The sequence below is a fragment of the Porites lutea genome, chromosome 9 (assembly GCF_958299795.1).
Source record: "Porites lutea chromosome 9, jaPorLute2.1, whole genome shotgun sequence".
Classification (NCBI taxonomy): Eukaryota; Metazoa; Cnidaria; class Anthozoa; order Scleractinia; family Poritidae; genus Porites; species Porites lutea.
The window spans coordinates 13,465,647-13,480,041 of NC_133209.1; the positions used below are offsets into that span (position 1 = coordinate 13,465,647).

At 38.7% G+C, this 14,395-nt stretch overlaps 1 protein-coding gene across 3 annotated transcripts; it reads right to left on the reverse strand.

Annotated features, from left to right (window-relative positions):
- Nucleotides 1–1,992: 1,992 nt before the first annotated feature.
- Nucleotides 1,993–14,356, reverse strand: LOC140947356 (L-aminoadipate-semialdehyde dehydrogenase-phosphopantetheinyl transferase-like). 3 transcript variants are annotated; one of them, XM_073396428.1, is made up of 11 exons: nt 14,167–14,355; nt 10,469–10,558; nt 10,278–10,376; nt 9,667–9,720; nt 8,680–8,719; nt 7,011–7,043; nt 6,545–6,666; nt 6,345–6,443; nt 3,138–3,221; nt 2,976–3,028; nt 1,993–2,525 (listed from the first exon to the last, which is right to left on the reverse strand). In XM_073396428.1, the coding sequence occupies exons 1-11, from the start codon at nt 14,233–14,235 to the stop codon at nt 2,402–2,404; spliced, it is 867 nt and encodes a 288-aa protein (XP_073252529.1). In that variant the 5' UTR covers nt 14,236–14,355; the 3' UTR covers nt 1,993–2,401. The 3 variants fall into 3 exon arrangements, 2 of the variants coding, with proteins under 2 accessions (XP_073252529.1, XP_073252530.1); XM_073396429.1 differs by lacking the exon at nt 14,167–14,355 and adding an exon at nt 11,400–11,449; XR_012166960.1 differs by lacking the exon at nt 1,993–2,525 and adding an exon at nt 2,637–2,773 and having other exon boundaries at nt 2,867–3,028; nt 14,167–14,356.
- Nucleotides 14,357–14,395: the final 39 nt, after the last annotated feature.

The window sequence follows — 14,395 nt, forward strand, 5'->3', positions numbered from 1 at the left end:
CTCGGTTAATTTGACATAACCTAGAAAAGCAGAAGAAGACGTGATCGTTATAAGTTAAATGTGGGTCAAGAATGACACCCAAGTCTTTGGCGGAGGCAGATGGCTTTAGAGGCTTGCCAAGAAAGGTCACAGTAGGACTGGAAGGTAATCCACTTATCAGCTGCCTGTCTCCAATGAAAAGGAGTTTGGTCTTGTCCGGGTTAATCATAAAGTTGTTATCACAGCACCACCTTGCTACGTTGCGCAGGCGAGTGCTCTCAACTTTGCGCTACCATTGTTCCCAATAAAGAAAACTAAAAACGAACAAAGTTACTGGGCTAGACAGTATTCCTGCACGCTTGCTTAAGAACGGAGCCCCGGTTATTTCGGAGTGCTTGACTCACATAATTACCCATTTCTTTTCATCTGGAGTGCCGGACGATTGGAAGACTTCAAGAGTTGTTTCTTTATTGAAGTACGGTAACAGAGAAGAAATTGATAACTATCGTCCCATCTCTATTCTCCCAGTGACTTTCAAAATCGCTGAGAAAGTCGTATTTAACTTTTTTAGCTATTTAAATGCTAACAATCTTCTGTCGTCCTGTCAATCTGGCTTCCGGAAGAATTTCTCCACTGAAACAGCTGTAACCATTTTTGTGGATGAAATCCGTAGAAATATGGATGACGCTCTTCTCACTGGGGCGGTCTTGAATGATTTCAAGAAGGCCGTCGATACGATAGGCCACCGTATCCTTCTAAACAAGCTACAGAGATGTGGCGTATGTAAGAGGACTTTTCTCTGGTTTTCTAGCTAGTTGCAAGGCCTTTCCAAACATGTAGAGGTCGACAAAGTTCCCTCCTCGCCCCTGGTTATAGCTTCTGGCGTCCCTCAAGGGATCAATTTTGGGCCCCGTGCTCTTTATATTGCACATAAATGATATGCCCTCTCGTATTTGTTTCTCACAAGTTCTGCTGTATGCTGACGATACAGTGTTGTTGTTTGCCTCTAAAACTGCTATTGAGCTAGAAGCAAGCCCTAACACTGACATCAACCGCATTTCTTCGTGGATGCAAGAAAATAAGCTATTTTTGCACATGAGCAAGACTGAATATGTGGCACACCAACGGCTCAAGCGGGAAGATAGTATAAGCTTATCCTGCAATGAATCTTCGTTGACGAAATCCGAGTCTTTCAAATACCTTGGCGTCGTAATTGATCAGCACTTGAGTTTTAACAACCATATTGAGCACGTAGTCAACCAAGTGTCGAGAAAACTGGGTGCTCTTAGGCGTTTGAGAATCTATGGCTGCAGCTGTACGCCTCTACAATACGACGATTTTACCCATTTTTGAATACTGTGATGTGGCCTGGCACGGGTGTGGAAAAGTTAACCCTGATGCTCTCGAGAGCCGGCTACAGCATGCAGCCGCAAAGTCTGGTCTGGATACTAAAGAACTGAATTCTACCTTGGGTCTAGTGCCTTTGGTTAATAGGAGTAAGCTTCACATTGTCTTGTTAACAAAAAAATCAGCCTCGACGGTTCAGTTTCACCCTATTCAAATAATTATTTTAATTTAAATGCGTCCGTACACCCCGTAACAACTACTGTAGACGCTGTAATAATATTCATACCCCGAAAGTGAACCTAGAGGTCGCAAAGAGATCGTTTTGCGACGGAATTTAACAGCCTTCCTACTTTTACCAAATCAAAGAAATCGTTCCTTGATTTCTCAAGAGAAACTAAAAATCTTTTTCTTAGTTAGTTAATAAATTTTATCTGTTTGATGTATATATACTTTTTATATATCGGCCGTGCACAATTTTCTTGGATTTTACCTTTTAGACTTTTGTATTTTCCCTATCAAAGGGGGTCAAATTATTAAAATGCATAAACAGTGTTTATTACACCGACGGGGTTATCCTGTATGAATATTATTATTATTATATATAATACAAAGTGTAAAGGTCCATAACTCACAAAATACACGGATAAATCCAACTTTGATTGCGTCTGTTGGTTAAGAATATAAGATACGCGATAATGATTTATTATGAAATTCTCCCTTTTCAGTTTAAGTATACGGGGCCAACTTGCTCTAAGAACTTTTACATTTCAGTGCGTACAGTGAAGTCATGGGAGGGGGTTAAAAATCGCGATATCGTCCGTACCTTAGCGGAAGTACGAATGTTAACAGTTTGAACCGGCTTTAATGATATTTTAACAATTAAAATTGCCCTCACAAAACGCATTGAACAAAGATCTGTTATCGCTAAGTAACCTCTGTCTGATGAGGTAAAGATGGGAATAAATTGTAAGATGGACCCATACTTTCCCCAACCGATGCATGTCTTGGCAGGAATGATCTTATATCTGTGCAGTTCCATGTTCCGTATTTCGTCCCCTGACAGAGACGGAGTTCTTTACTCAACTCTTTCTCTTTTTGATTCAAACGCAGCCCAGTCGGATTGTTCTTCCGGGAAAAGAGGAATAGCAGATGATACGATATCGGCGAACTGAAGTTCCGTAAATTTGGAAAAACATGTACTGTAAAGGAAAAAAATAACATAATGAGAAAAAATAGGATAAAGCAAATAATGTGTTCTGATTGGCTACCCGAGTGGACGGGATGGGTCTATTGCCTGCTCGCCGGGATTTCCCGCGTTGGTCCTGGAAGAATTGTTTTGTCAAGATGGCTAGATATTGGGATCCGTTTTTATTGACCTCTTCTTCTCGGTCCATAAAGACGCAAAAAAGAACTTGGTCAATAACCAGCCATCTAAACCTCACGCTTGGTCAATAACGCAAATTTACTGTACGGCGCTGTACACAAACACGAATGTAAGCACACGCAATTCAACTATAACTACTCAAATCAACTCAAATAGCCTGCAAATAACCAATCTGCTTTGACATGCCTTGTCTTTTTCCACTGTAGCATCAGCCTCACAGTCTGAATGTACTGACTACAAATAATCTTTTGTCATCAAAAAATACCTTCTGTCTTCACCGGGATTCTGCGAAGGACCGAGAGCGACAGCAATTTGATGCTAAATAAACAGTGAAAAGAGGAGAACTTATGTTACTACGTGAAAGAAACGCGGTAATCTTGCCAAATAAGAAAAGACGAGGCTCAAACAACAATGACGTTCATGTTACCAAACTGTCCATTTTTGTCTCCTCAAATCGCCAACCATCCATCTCTACTTCATCCAAGAAAAACTGCGTATCGCATGTCACGGTCTAAAAAGTAAATCCTGACATCAGCCTAACATTCTAGTCACCACGCCATCCTAAAAATACACTTTCTCTAGCTACTCTAGTATTTCAGAGATATTGTCTAGTAGCAAGCATATTGTTTTAATCAATAAGGAGTAGTACAAACTTAGAAAGATCTACTATTTACAAGCATTCAAGCTTTGACACACTTTTTTTAAAGACTCCAAGATATGTATGTTTATGAAAAGCTAGTAAGAATTAGTACTTTTATTTCCAACCGTCTATCACGTCGCTATACAAGGCGGTTCTTCTAATTGTTCAAAAAATGCAATCCGCCAAATGAATCAGTCCGGATCCTAATGCATGGCCACTGATTTAAGTTATCAAACAGAATTTCTCGTTGAGCACAATGCTTTATTAGTCAGTACCACAGGCAACAAGAAAAAAGAAATCTGAGTTCAGAAGAGGTCAGGTTCGACTCCTGTCCTGGCTTCCAAATTGCCCTTAAATTTAGGAAGTATATTACAAAAATACACTGGGACTGGCCTGCAGTTAGCGAGGCTATTCGAGGCAGGCCAGACTACATAATGTACTACAAACTGGATAAATACAAAGAAATTAGACGTTATATAAGTATATATTTTACAATAAATTCCATTCTACTTGAATAGAAGGAAAATTTATGAGTGAATTATAAAAATAATATATAATGAAAATAAAGGACAAGAGAATTACTTTTTCATTTTCACAATAATCGTATCTACATTGATTGTAGGAGTCTTCAGTTTGAGGTATCTCGTTTCAAATTTTGACCCCAACACGCGAGAAGGCATTTCGATTGACGTCTACTCGAAATTCTTTAGCATAAAAATGTTGAGAGGTTGAGGCACGTGTGTTGTAAGTGTGAACACTAGAAATTCGAGGGAAGAGTTTAAAATATTATCCAGAGCAGTGCTTTTATTTACATCATACGTAAGATTACACACGGATTCATAATATAGAGACCGTAAGGTTAGAATTTTTGCATTCACCAAAAAAGGTATTGGGCATGCGTGGTCGTTTGTTTCAGCAAATTAAACGCAGTGCGCGTTTTTCAAAGACAAGAATTTGGTCAAGGAAAGTTTTACACGCGTTGTCCCAAGAGATAAGAGCGTAAGTTAGATAAGGTGTAATTTGTGACTGATAAATATTTAGGAGGGTGCAAGTGGGAAAAATATGTCTTAATCGCGCAGTTAGCCCAATATGGGTCTTCCATGATAGATTTTAATCGACTAACGCCCAAGATATTTAATAAAGTTTTTACGTTCAAGGGTAACCTTTTTATTGCTTTCATTGTCAAAAACATTAACCTGGGGATCATAGTTTAGTTTTTTTTGGTATGGACGAAAAATTACATGGTTTGATTTTTTAACATTCAGAGAAAGCTTCTTTGAAGTCAGCCAGTTATACAAGCTATGTAATTCTGCATTTACTGTAAGTTTCAGTGTCCTTTAAATCTTTTTGAGGATAAAGAGCGTTAGGGTCGTCAGCGAAAAGGAAAAATTGGAGTTTGCTCGAACAATATTGCATGTCATTTACATAAAGCAAGAAGAGAAGTAGACCTAGTACAGATCCTTGGGGTACGCCGCAATTAATATTTCGTTTAGTAGATATATGAGAGCCAATTTCAGTAGTTTGTGTGCGATTTGATAGATAAGAGGAAAACCATTGATTGACAATTCCACGGAAGCCATGATAATTTAGTTTATCAACTAAAATAGTACGATTCACAGTGTCAAAGGCTTTTTTAAGTCAATAAAAACTCCACATAAAAAGAGTATTTTGTCCATATTGGTTTGTGTAGTTTCTACCATATCAAGAATAACATGTTAGGTTGAGTGAGCTTGACGAAAACGATATTGAGACGAATATAATGGGCTGTGCTTTTCAATTAAGTCTTTCATTTTATCGTACATAATTTTTTCGAAGATTCTATTGAAATTTGATAATAACGAAATTGGCCTATAATTACAAGTGTCGGTCTCGTCGTCAGCTTTTAAGATAGGTATAATTTTTGACATTTTAGTTTTTTGCTAGGTAGGCCCCAAGAGAGACAGATGTATTGAGAATGTCTGAAAGAACTGGAGATATGACGTCGCATGAGTATTTAAGAAGTTGAGTAGGACAGGAGTATAATTCATGCGATTTGCTTTTTGGTATAGATAAAATTTGAATTTTAACTTCAGATAGAGTTACAGGTTTGAAGAAAAACGAAAGTTTTGGCGAATTTGACTTTCTCAGGTACTCAGGGGAACCCAACGAGAATATAGTTCAAAACCACTTAAACATAGCATTGTTAAACGTATTTTAGTATTTAAACGGTAGATAAAGGCATATCTTTATCCCCTAACAATTTTTCATCTGTTCGGATTTCCTAGCTGAAAGTCTAGTGATCCGAAAATTATAGGGATCAAAACTTACTTACGTAATTTGCTTGCTAAGATGTTGCCAACATTTGAAAAATGTTTATTTAAGATATTAGGTATACGTGAGGAATCATTAGTAAGGTTATTGAAACAAAGAATTGTTAAAAACGGACTACGTGGTCTAGTTTATTAATGCAACTGCACGTAGCTCCCCTCATCCGGCCATTATTTATTTTCCTCTGTTTTTAACTTACATTTCTTTTGTTCCTTTTTTATTAACCTTTGACATTCCTTCCGGTTCTTACATGCGTACGTGCGTGTCCCTGAAACGTATGTTTTTATGGTCAATCTTTTTTCCACAACGCGAGGGCGTGTGTGGTCGGGCGGTTAACACCTCGAACTCCGGATCTGGAGGTCCGAGGTTCAAACCTCGTCCTTCACGTTGTTTCCTTGGACCAGGAACTTTACTCCACTATGTCTCTCTTCACCCAGGTGTATAAATGGGTACCGGCGACGTACTGCTGGGGTAACGTCACGGACTAGCATCCCATCCAGCGGGAGTAGCAACACTTCTAGGCATTCTACGTGCTAAGGGAACAAGAATAAGCTCCGGCCGTTTGGGCCTTTGGCTCATGTGTGCCTTTACCTTTTTACCTCACATTACAATAACAACAAAAAGGGCCAATTAACGCAGTGATGATCCACAAGAGTAGGATAGTAAAGCTGATATCAATTCGCCTACCTGGGGAGATAATTCATTAGTGCTTATGTTGAATTCAACAGACTGTAGATCATGCCCTATACCAGTTCCAGTTGCCTTTACATAACTCTCCTTCAGGCACTGAAAAAGAACCAAAGGTATAACAATATAGTAACACTGATGTTTTAGCAGGGTCATAGGGTCCCTCATTGATTTTAAAGTTGTCACATTTTGTAACATACCCAGTGTCTGTAGAACATCTCAAGTTGTTTCCATTCTGATTCCTGAGATTTGATTGTTTGCCATTCATGTGCAGTGAACTGTTTACGCATGGTTTGAAAAAACCCAGCAACTGTTGATGAACCTGTCAGTTGCAACAAAACAAAAGGTTCTGCTTAATTACTGTGAAAGTTGTTTGTTAAACACATTAGCGGCTGTAGATTGCTCGGGTAAAATACAGATGTTTGTAAGCTACAGTCTAAATTAGACATTTCTCATTTTGGCAATCCTGTCCACTGTCTTGTTTACTGTTCACAATGTTAAGAAAGCAATACCAAAGAGAATAAAAGAAACATACTGATTAACATGACTAAAATGACTCACAATAATAGGTGTAGGGTTTTTCAAATATTTCATTGTTTTGCTTTGTCTGAAACAATGATTATTAAATGTGAAAAGTTTCTACATCGTCACAACACTGGCACTTACTTGGGTAAACAGTTTTCATGATATCTACACCCACTAATAAAAAAAATAACGATAACTGACATCACTAAAGGAGCAACAGTTTTGTACAATACTTGCAAATTAGTCACTTGCAATCTACAGCAAAGATTTACTGGATCTTGAGCCTTATACAAGGTGTCCACCATTGTATTGGCCGACATATCATTTAAAGTCAACATGTTGGTCAACATAATATTGATCAAGTCTTGTTTGAGTGTTGTGCAAGCATAGGGCAAGTATCGGTAACGCATCAGTTGATTATCGATTGAATATCAGTCAAGTGGTGTTCCAGTATCATTGAGTATCAGGCAAGTGTCGGTTGAGTGTCAGTTAAGTGTCATTTGAGTATCCATCAGGTATTGGTGGAGTATCGGTCAAGTATTAGTCATGTATCCAGGGTTGTCATTAAGAGCTGGGGGCCGGGGATTTTCCCCGGCTACTAAGAGACTGGTCCCCGGCTACTTTTATTGGAAAATAGAAGAAAAATTGAACCAAAAGAAATCCCTAGCTGTTTGATTCCCCACCTACTTGATGTATTCACGCGGCAACTTGAAATCTTAGTGACAACCCTGTGTATCAGTTGAGTGTTGGGCGAGTGTCGGTGGAGTATCAGTGGAGTATCAGCTGAGTATTGGTCGAGTATCAGTTGAGTGTCTGTCAAGTGCCGGTTGAGTATCAGTCGAGTGTTGGTTGAGTGCCGGTTGAGTGTTACTTGAGTGTCGATAGAATATCGGTGGAGTATCCATTGAATATATGTCGAGTATCAGTTGAGTATGGGTCAAGGGTCAATTGAGTGTCGATCAAGTGTCGGTAGAATGTCAGTTAAGTATCAGCCAAGTATCGGTTGAGTGTCAGTCAAATATTGGTTAAATATCCCTAGAGTATCGGTTGAGTATCAGCCAAGTATTGGTTGAGTATCAGTCGAGTATAGGTCTATTATCAGTCAAGTATCAGTTGAGTGTTGGTCAATTTTTAGATGAGTGTCAGTTGAGTTGTGTAAAGTGTGGGTGTGTAAGTAGCAGTTGACTGTTGGTTGATTATCGGTCAAGTATTGCTAAAGTATTGGTCAATATGTGGCCAGAGGTCAGCCCCTATAACCTATTGGTAGATAGTCTGCTTATAGTCAGTTGTTTCTGCCGACAGATCACTGACATATCAACGACACTTGGTTGACTGTCGATATGTTGACCAAAACCCCCTATAAGACACAAGATCTGATGAACCTGCAGTCAACCAAGTTGTAAAATAACTTTTATAGTAGCATCTGGGTACAAGGATAAGGGTTTATACAGATTAGCATGACCTAATTTTAAAATCATGGTAATGAAGGTATGAATAAAATGGCTGTTCACACCACCTTGATTCCAGGTGTTCCTTACTAGGTCTTCAAAGAGGACAAAGGAAGGGGGAGGGGCTGGGAGAAGTAGTCACCTTTAATTGTGGTTTTTTCATTGGGGAAGTGGTATTACAGGGGAGCTAACTAGACCGAACCTTTAGGCATGAGCATTTCTAAAGGAGAACATGATTATGTTTTCCTAGGCTCTTTCTCTTCACGCATTTCAATCACTATGCATTCTGTAAGTTTAAATATGTCCCATTTTGTGCAAATTAAAGTTTAAATTCTGCAATGTAGATGTTCATGTAGATTCACCTTTAGTTTTGGGCTCTGCAGCTAAAACTGTGTAGTCTCCCTGGCAAAAAAGGTCAGAGATGTAACTTGGTGATTTTAGATATCCAAATGTTACAGTTTGAGGTTTCATTTACACATTTTTACAACAGCAAGTTAAAACAAATAGAAATACATGGAAATTCAATATGTTACATTTGGTAAAAAAACAAAAAACAAAAACAAAAACTAAAGGTTAATACTATTATTTTTAAGTATATACTAAAACGGTGGATAGTGTTTTTCACGTGCTGCGATTGGCTACTCAATCAGTGAATATCCTGCACTATTCACTGATTCACCTCCAGTTCCTCTGAGCGAGCGACACCAAACTCACTAATTAGTTGCATGCAAAATGTCTTCCCAGTTTGCTGCCGTAACAAACAAAGAAATTTCACAAATAATCAAGCAAGCTGTTCCTGAAATGCACAAAGAAGGTGACGCAGTTCATTTTGGAAGTTTTAACAGGTAATTGTCTTTTTGACTTGAATTTATTGATGAAACCGGTGAAAAAGTTTTTTGTGTACAAATGCAAATTAAACTTAAGTCTTGCATTACTTTATTTAGTTGACTTGTTCATAAATAAGCTTAATTAAAGCTAAATATAATGATCTTTTTTACAGAACGATTTTAAATACAAAAAGAATTCACAACTCCTTTTGAAGAAATTTCCCTGCAAGAGCTAAACAAATGCCTTCAAAAATTTTATTTGTTAGCAAGAAACATTGACCTAAATTGTGCACCAAAATTGTAATAGTTGGCCACAGCAAATGAGTTAAAAACCATCCTTTAAATATTGTGTTCAATTATCTCACTGTTTTAGTACATACTAAAACAATTATTTACCTTAGTGTCAGTGGCTAGTGGTGGTTATTTACCTTGCCGCTTCGCGTCTCTGTACCACCACTACCTACCTCCACTTTGGTGAATTTATTGTTATTTATTAATTTTATTATATGGACAAAGGAGTACCTGATGTGATATGTTAAAGTTAAAATTTTTCAAAGATGGTTCACTGATGTTAGCCTGTGAGAAAAAAAGCAAATGGATGATGAAGTTCCTCCAAGATGATACTCATTAAAAAAATTGAAACACCCCTTTAAGACTAGAAACTCACCTAGTATACATTGTTTAATTTTTTTCAACCCCTCACAGGTAAAGACACAAGATTTCTTAACTGACGCTTAAAGAGTCAATTTTAGTTTTAATGATATGATGGACTTGTCAATCAGAAATATTGGTGTGCTCAAAACATCCCCCCAGCCCCTAACCCAGGGTTTAAGCCAAACCCTTATTGAGCCAGCCCAAAAGCCTCTAAAAGTATGTATAAGTCATAAAGGAGCCATAATTTATTTTTCACAGCATACCCCTTTTTTCCAAACCCTGATCCCTGTTGATTAGTTAAGGTAGAGAATATGGAACATGACAAGGATCGAATGCAACAACATCAGTTTAATGGTGAGCTGCCATTACAAGAGCACATGGTCCAGAGAGAGTATGATCACATGAATACTTGGTATGTAATTGGTGTACATTACAATGTTCAATAACTCAACAATCCAAGTTTTGGACAAACTCCTTACCAAATAAGGTTTTCCTTTTTCTGTCCGTTTTAGTAAAACTTCATTATAGGGAATCCTTAGATGTTCACTTAAGACTTTCCGTATCAACAGCCTTCCAATCTAAAAGATAAAGTGACAAGTTAGACAGTAGAGACTGACAAGAAAGACGGTATGGCTTGGAGGAGGTATCAGTTATATGCATTTGTACTTGCCAGAGCAGATTTAGCATCTTTCTTGAATACAAATCTCATGATCCTCTGTTTTTCTTCTGACTGAACACAGGATATTCCAAGAAGCCATTCCTTGAACGAAACAGATATTTTTACTGTATTCAGTAAGCCAATCAATAAATCAATCATCCTGGAAAACAACAAACAAACTATCCAATCAATCAACTGACCAACTTATCATATAATCTCCTGACCAATAAATCAAACAGTTAATCAATCATTCAATCAAACTTTTAATTTGAACCCTTAACCATCACCTGGTTAGCTCAGTTGGATAACAGATGGTCCGCTGTGCAGGAGGCCACAAGTTCAACCACTTAGGTTCTTTAAATAATGGTGGAAAAACCGCCGCCTTTATCAAAACATCTTCAAACCATTAGACTTTTGAGTCTTCTTGGATAAGAAGGATAAACAATTAAGGCCCTGTTTCACAACACTTAACAAAAAACTCTGTGGGATGTTAAAAAACCCACACACAGTTTGTAAGAAGTAATGTCCTATGTGGTGGCCTTGCCTGTCTCGATCAGCCAGCATGTTGCCAGCCTGGTTGGGTTAGCTTGAAGGGCTTCCGAGCATAATAGCCAGATGTAAGCCCATTTACTAGGTATTAGAATCGTCACTAAGGAGCCCTCTCCTCAGAAGAGGTACTCCAGATTTCAACTGATGAGGATGATCATTTATTATTTAAGGATTTTTGGGGGTTCTAAATTTTTGATTCTGGGATTCTGTTAGTTAGGAAAATTTGGCAAGTACTTTTCTGGGTGTTTTGATTTAAGTACGGATTTTCAATCATTCCCACCACTTCAACTTGGTGTATGACATTTGTAGACTGCAGACCCCAGACCTGCTGATTGTAAAATTTTAATGACACTGAGATGTATCCAAATACAGGTGACATCATAAAAAATACTACCTCATTTCCAGGCATCTAAGAAAGTGAGAAAGTAGCCTTTTACCACGTAAAATTAAATGGGCCTCATTTTCAAGATGCTGTTGGCTGTTCTTCACCGACCCTTTATTGGGTCGTATCACTGATGTCCTGACTTCAGGTTTCAGTATGATTTTTTCTGCTTCTTCTTGGATTATTATGTGATAATGACAAGTAGTCTTGCCAACTAATACCTGTCTAAATAGTGGTCTTCTGTAAAGAGAGTTTTTGGATCATGTTCATTACAGTTATGTAAAAAACAACTATGATAGATCAAGGATATTTGACACCTTTTGAAAAAAACACAAATATTTCATCTTGATGGTACTTAGGGATATGCCAAATAATCTAAAATGAATCTGACTCCATTGATACTGAGGTATGTTTTTTGGTTGGGGTGGGGTGGGGAGGATTATGTGCCTGCAATGGACTCAACAAATCACCAGAATTGCGTTTCCAATTTCCTTTCAAATTGACAATGGCCTTTTTATAGCCAAATTCATTGTATCGCGCTGCACATTTGCAAACTTTGAATGGTTTTTTCTGTTCCATCAATCATTTTAGTATTAATTACAATGCAACGCACTCACCCAGCTTGGCCCTTAAAAACAAAACTGAGAATGACTCTAGACTGGTCAAGAATAGCAAAGGAAATCGCAATGATGAGTGGAATTTTTGACGAGAGAAAACTAGTCAATTATAGGCTGAAAAAGGACGATTACAAGCAACGAATCAAACAAACCATGAAACACAGGAACAAACAGATTGGATCGAAATGCACCACTCACAAGTAAACATGTGCTTCCTAAGAGGTCCGCTAAGATGATTGATGGAACAGAAAAACCCAAAATTCCTTTGAAGTTTGCAAAACGTGCAGTGTGATACAACGAATTTGGCTATAACAGGCCAATCATTGCACAAATCCTGGTACATAGGTGGGGACCCAGGACAAGGATCTTGGTGCTGTTTCTCAGACAGACTTAACCAGAGTTTAGTTTTGTCTGTGGTGCAGGCTAATAGCAATATTATTACTAGGCTGTTGCTATGGATTCATGAGCGAGCTCATGATCTGACATCGGCAGACATTCTTTAGCTCAGCTCTTTCAATAGGAGAAGAACACAAGCCAACAGCTTCTTTGGGGAAGAGCAGATGTAATTTACGTAGAAAATATCAAACTTTCTCACTTTGTTAGAAGCTGGGGAATGAGGTAATGTTGTTGATGACACCACCTTTATCACAATATTTTTGGTTTTGTTCAATTATTTACATTTGTACAGTTTGTGGTCTGCGGTCTGCAGTCTGCAAAATGTCATACACTGCTCCGAACTCAGGAAACCCTTCAATGTTGCCCAAACTCCTTCCTCTCCTAGAGAATGTGAGTGCTGTTACGTTGGAAGATTACAGTTTTGTTCTGTATATTAAAGTAAGGTAAAATCATGCATACAAAAATTAAGGTAATAGGAAATCATGCAATGATAACCAATACAGGTAATATCAATTTCAAAACATTTGCTAAATTCATAAAATTAAACAAGACCCCCATAGTGGGAGTTCATTGGGAGGCCGTGGAGTGGGATGGAGATAGCCTTTTAAAGCGACAAACGATTGAATGCAATATCCGACAGAAAACTGAAACTTAATTTGCTTTGCAAGATTTAAAGAACAGAAATTACTGTTAAAAAACCACCAAAACTGACCCTGTCAAATTCTGTAAGCGTAGAATGACAATAATTTTTGGAATTTCCGGTTAGATCAGATTAGTTACGCTAGTACTGTCATATGCTATTATAATTGGTGGCAGAGGGATGGGGTAAGGGGTAGCCTGTGTACAGATCCCTCCCCTCCCCCCAGGAAAAATCTAAGGGGAGGGGGAGGGTCTGTACACAGACTAGGGAAGGGGGTGAGTTGTGGAAATGTCCCAGTTAAAAATAATTCCAAAGCCCTTCAAACTATCCATGTGACCGGGGGGGGGGGGGGGGGGGTACTGCCATATATGGGCTATATAGGTATGTGCTGCTGTGAAGGGTATGGTTTTCAAGCAGTTTACTCTAGGATAGGGTATATAAATCAGAGCGTTTGGGTCTAGAATAGGGTATCATTTCTCAGGAAACTGATCAGTTGGTTGAAGATTTTATCTAGACTAGGGAAACAGCTACTCTAGGATAGGGGGTATAGGGTAGCAAAATTCATCTGAACTAGCTCTAGTATAGGTTGAGGGTTCCAGGGTCCCAGCGGCACATCCCCACCCAGAAATTCCTAAAGTACCCCCCCCCCCCCGCCCCCGGGGCCACGTGAATACAAATACAAATAGTATATTCCTTCTTGTGTTTACTTTCGACCCACACGTAGGGAGAGAATTGCAACAGGTTAAAGCTTTTCCCTTGGGGATCGTGGGATGGCATTGTTTCCCCTACTCTTGCACAAGCTGAATACTGTATTTAGATAATCATTCGGCATAGGTATAGGCTTAATAACTCCACGCAATAATTTTGTGCTCGTTCCAAATCAATCAATTCTGTTCCCCAGATGACCTGAAATGACCTGTCGCCTCTTCGCAGAAATTGGCCCCATTGATAAGGAATGGGACACGCAGAGCCTTCTGGGAGTTCCGTCCGCCATTTTGTCTTTTTGCTGCACAGATGAGGGATTCAGATGAGGCGGCCTCCATTTTGTGATTGGGCGTTGCCCTCACGGGACGCCCAATAAAACGGGGGACAGCTATTGGACGCCTTTTAAACTTGTTGCACTGACCTGCTTTGTTGGTTTCCAAGAACCAAATTTGAAAGCTAAACGAACGCCTTCCATGCGCATTAGGCACATTCAAAGCCTCTCAAGTACCAGGAGATCTATATCAACATTGACGGCCATAAAATACTGATTTTATAGGCACTGCAGGGACGATGCATGTCTTACGACTACTACTTGGTGTAAGAATGTTTGATTGGGGACTCAGTACCACAACTTCATGAAGTACTTACAT

Bases quoted from the DNA above. Each gene is read 5' to 3' on its own strand.
- LOC140947356 (XM_073396428.1), bottom strand. From the start codon at position 14,235: ATGTGCCTAATGCGCATGGAAGGCGTTCGTTTAGCTTTCAAATTTGGT. The intron at 8,720-9,666 runs GTACTCCTTTGT...CTTTTTTGCCAG, and splicing joins ACTTTAACATATCACATCAG to GGAGACTACACAGTTTTAGC. The intron at 3,222-6,344 runs GTAGGCGAATTG...TTTACTTTTTAG, and splicing joins CTAATGAATTATCTCCCCAG to ACCGTGACATGCGATACGCA.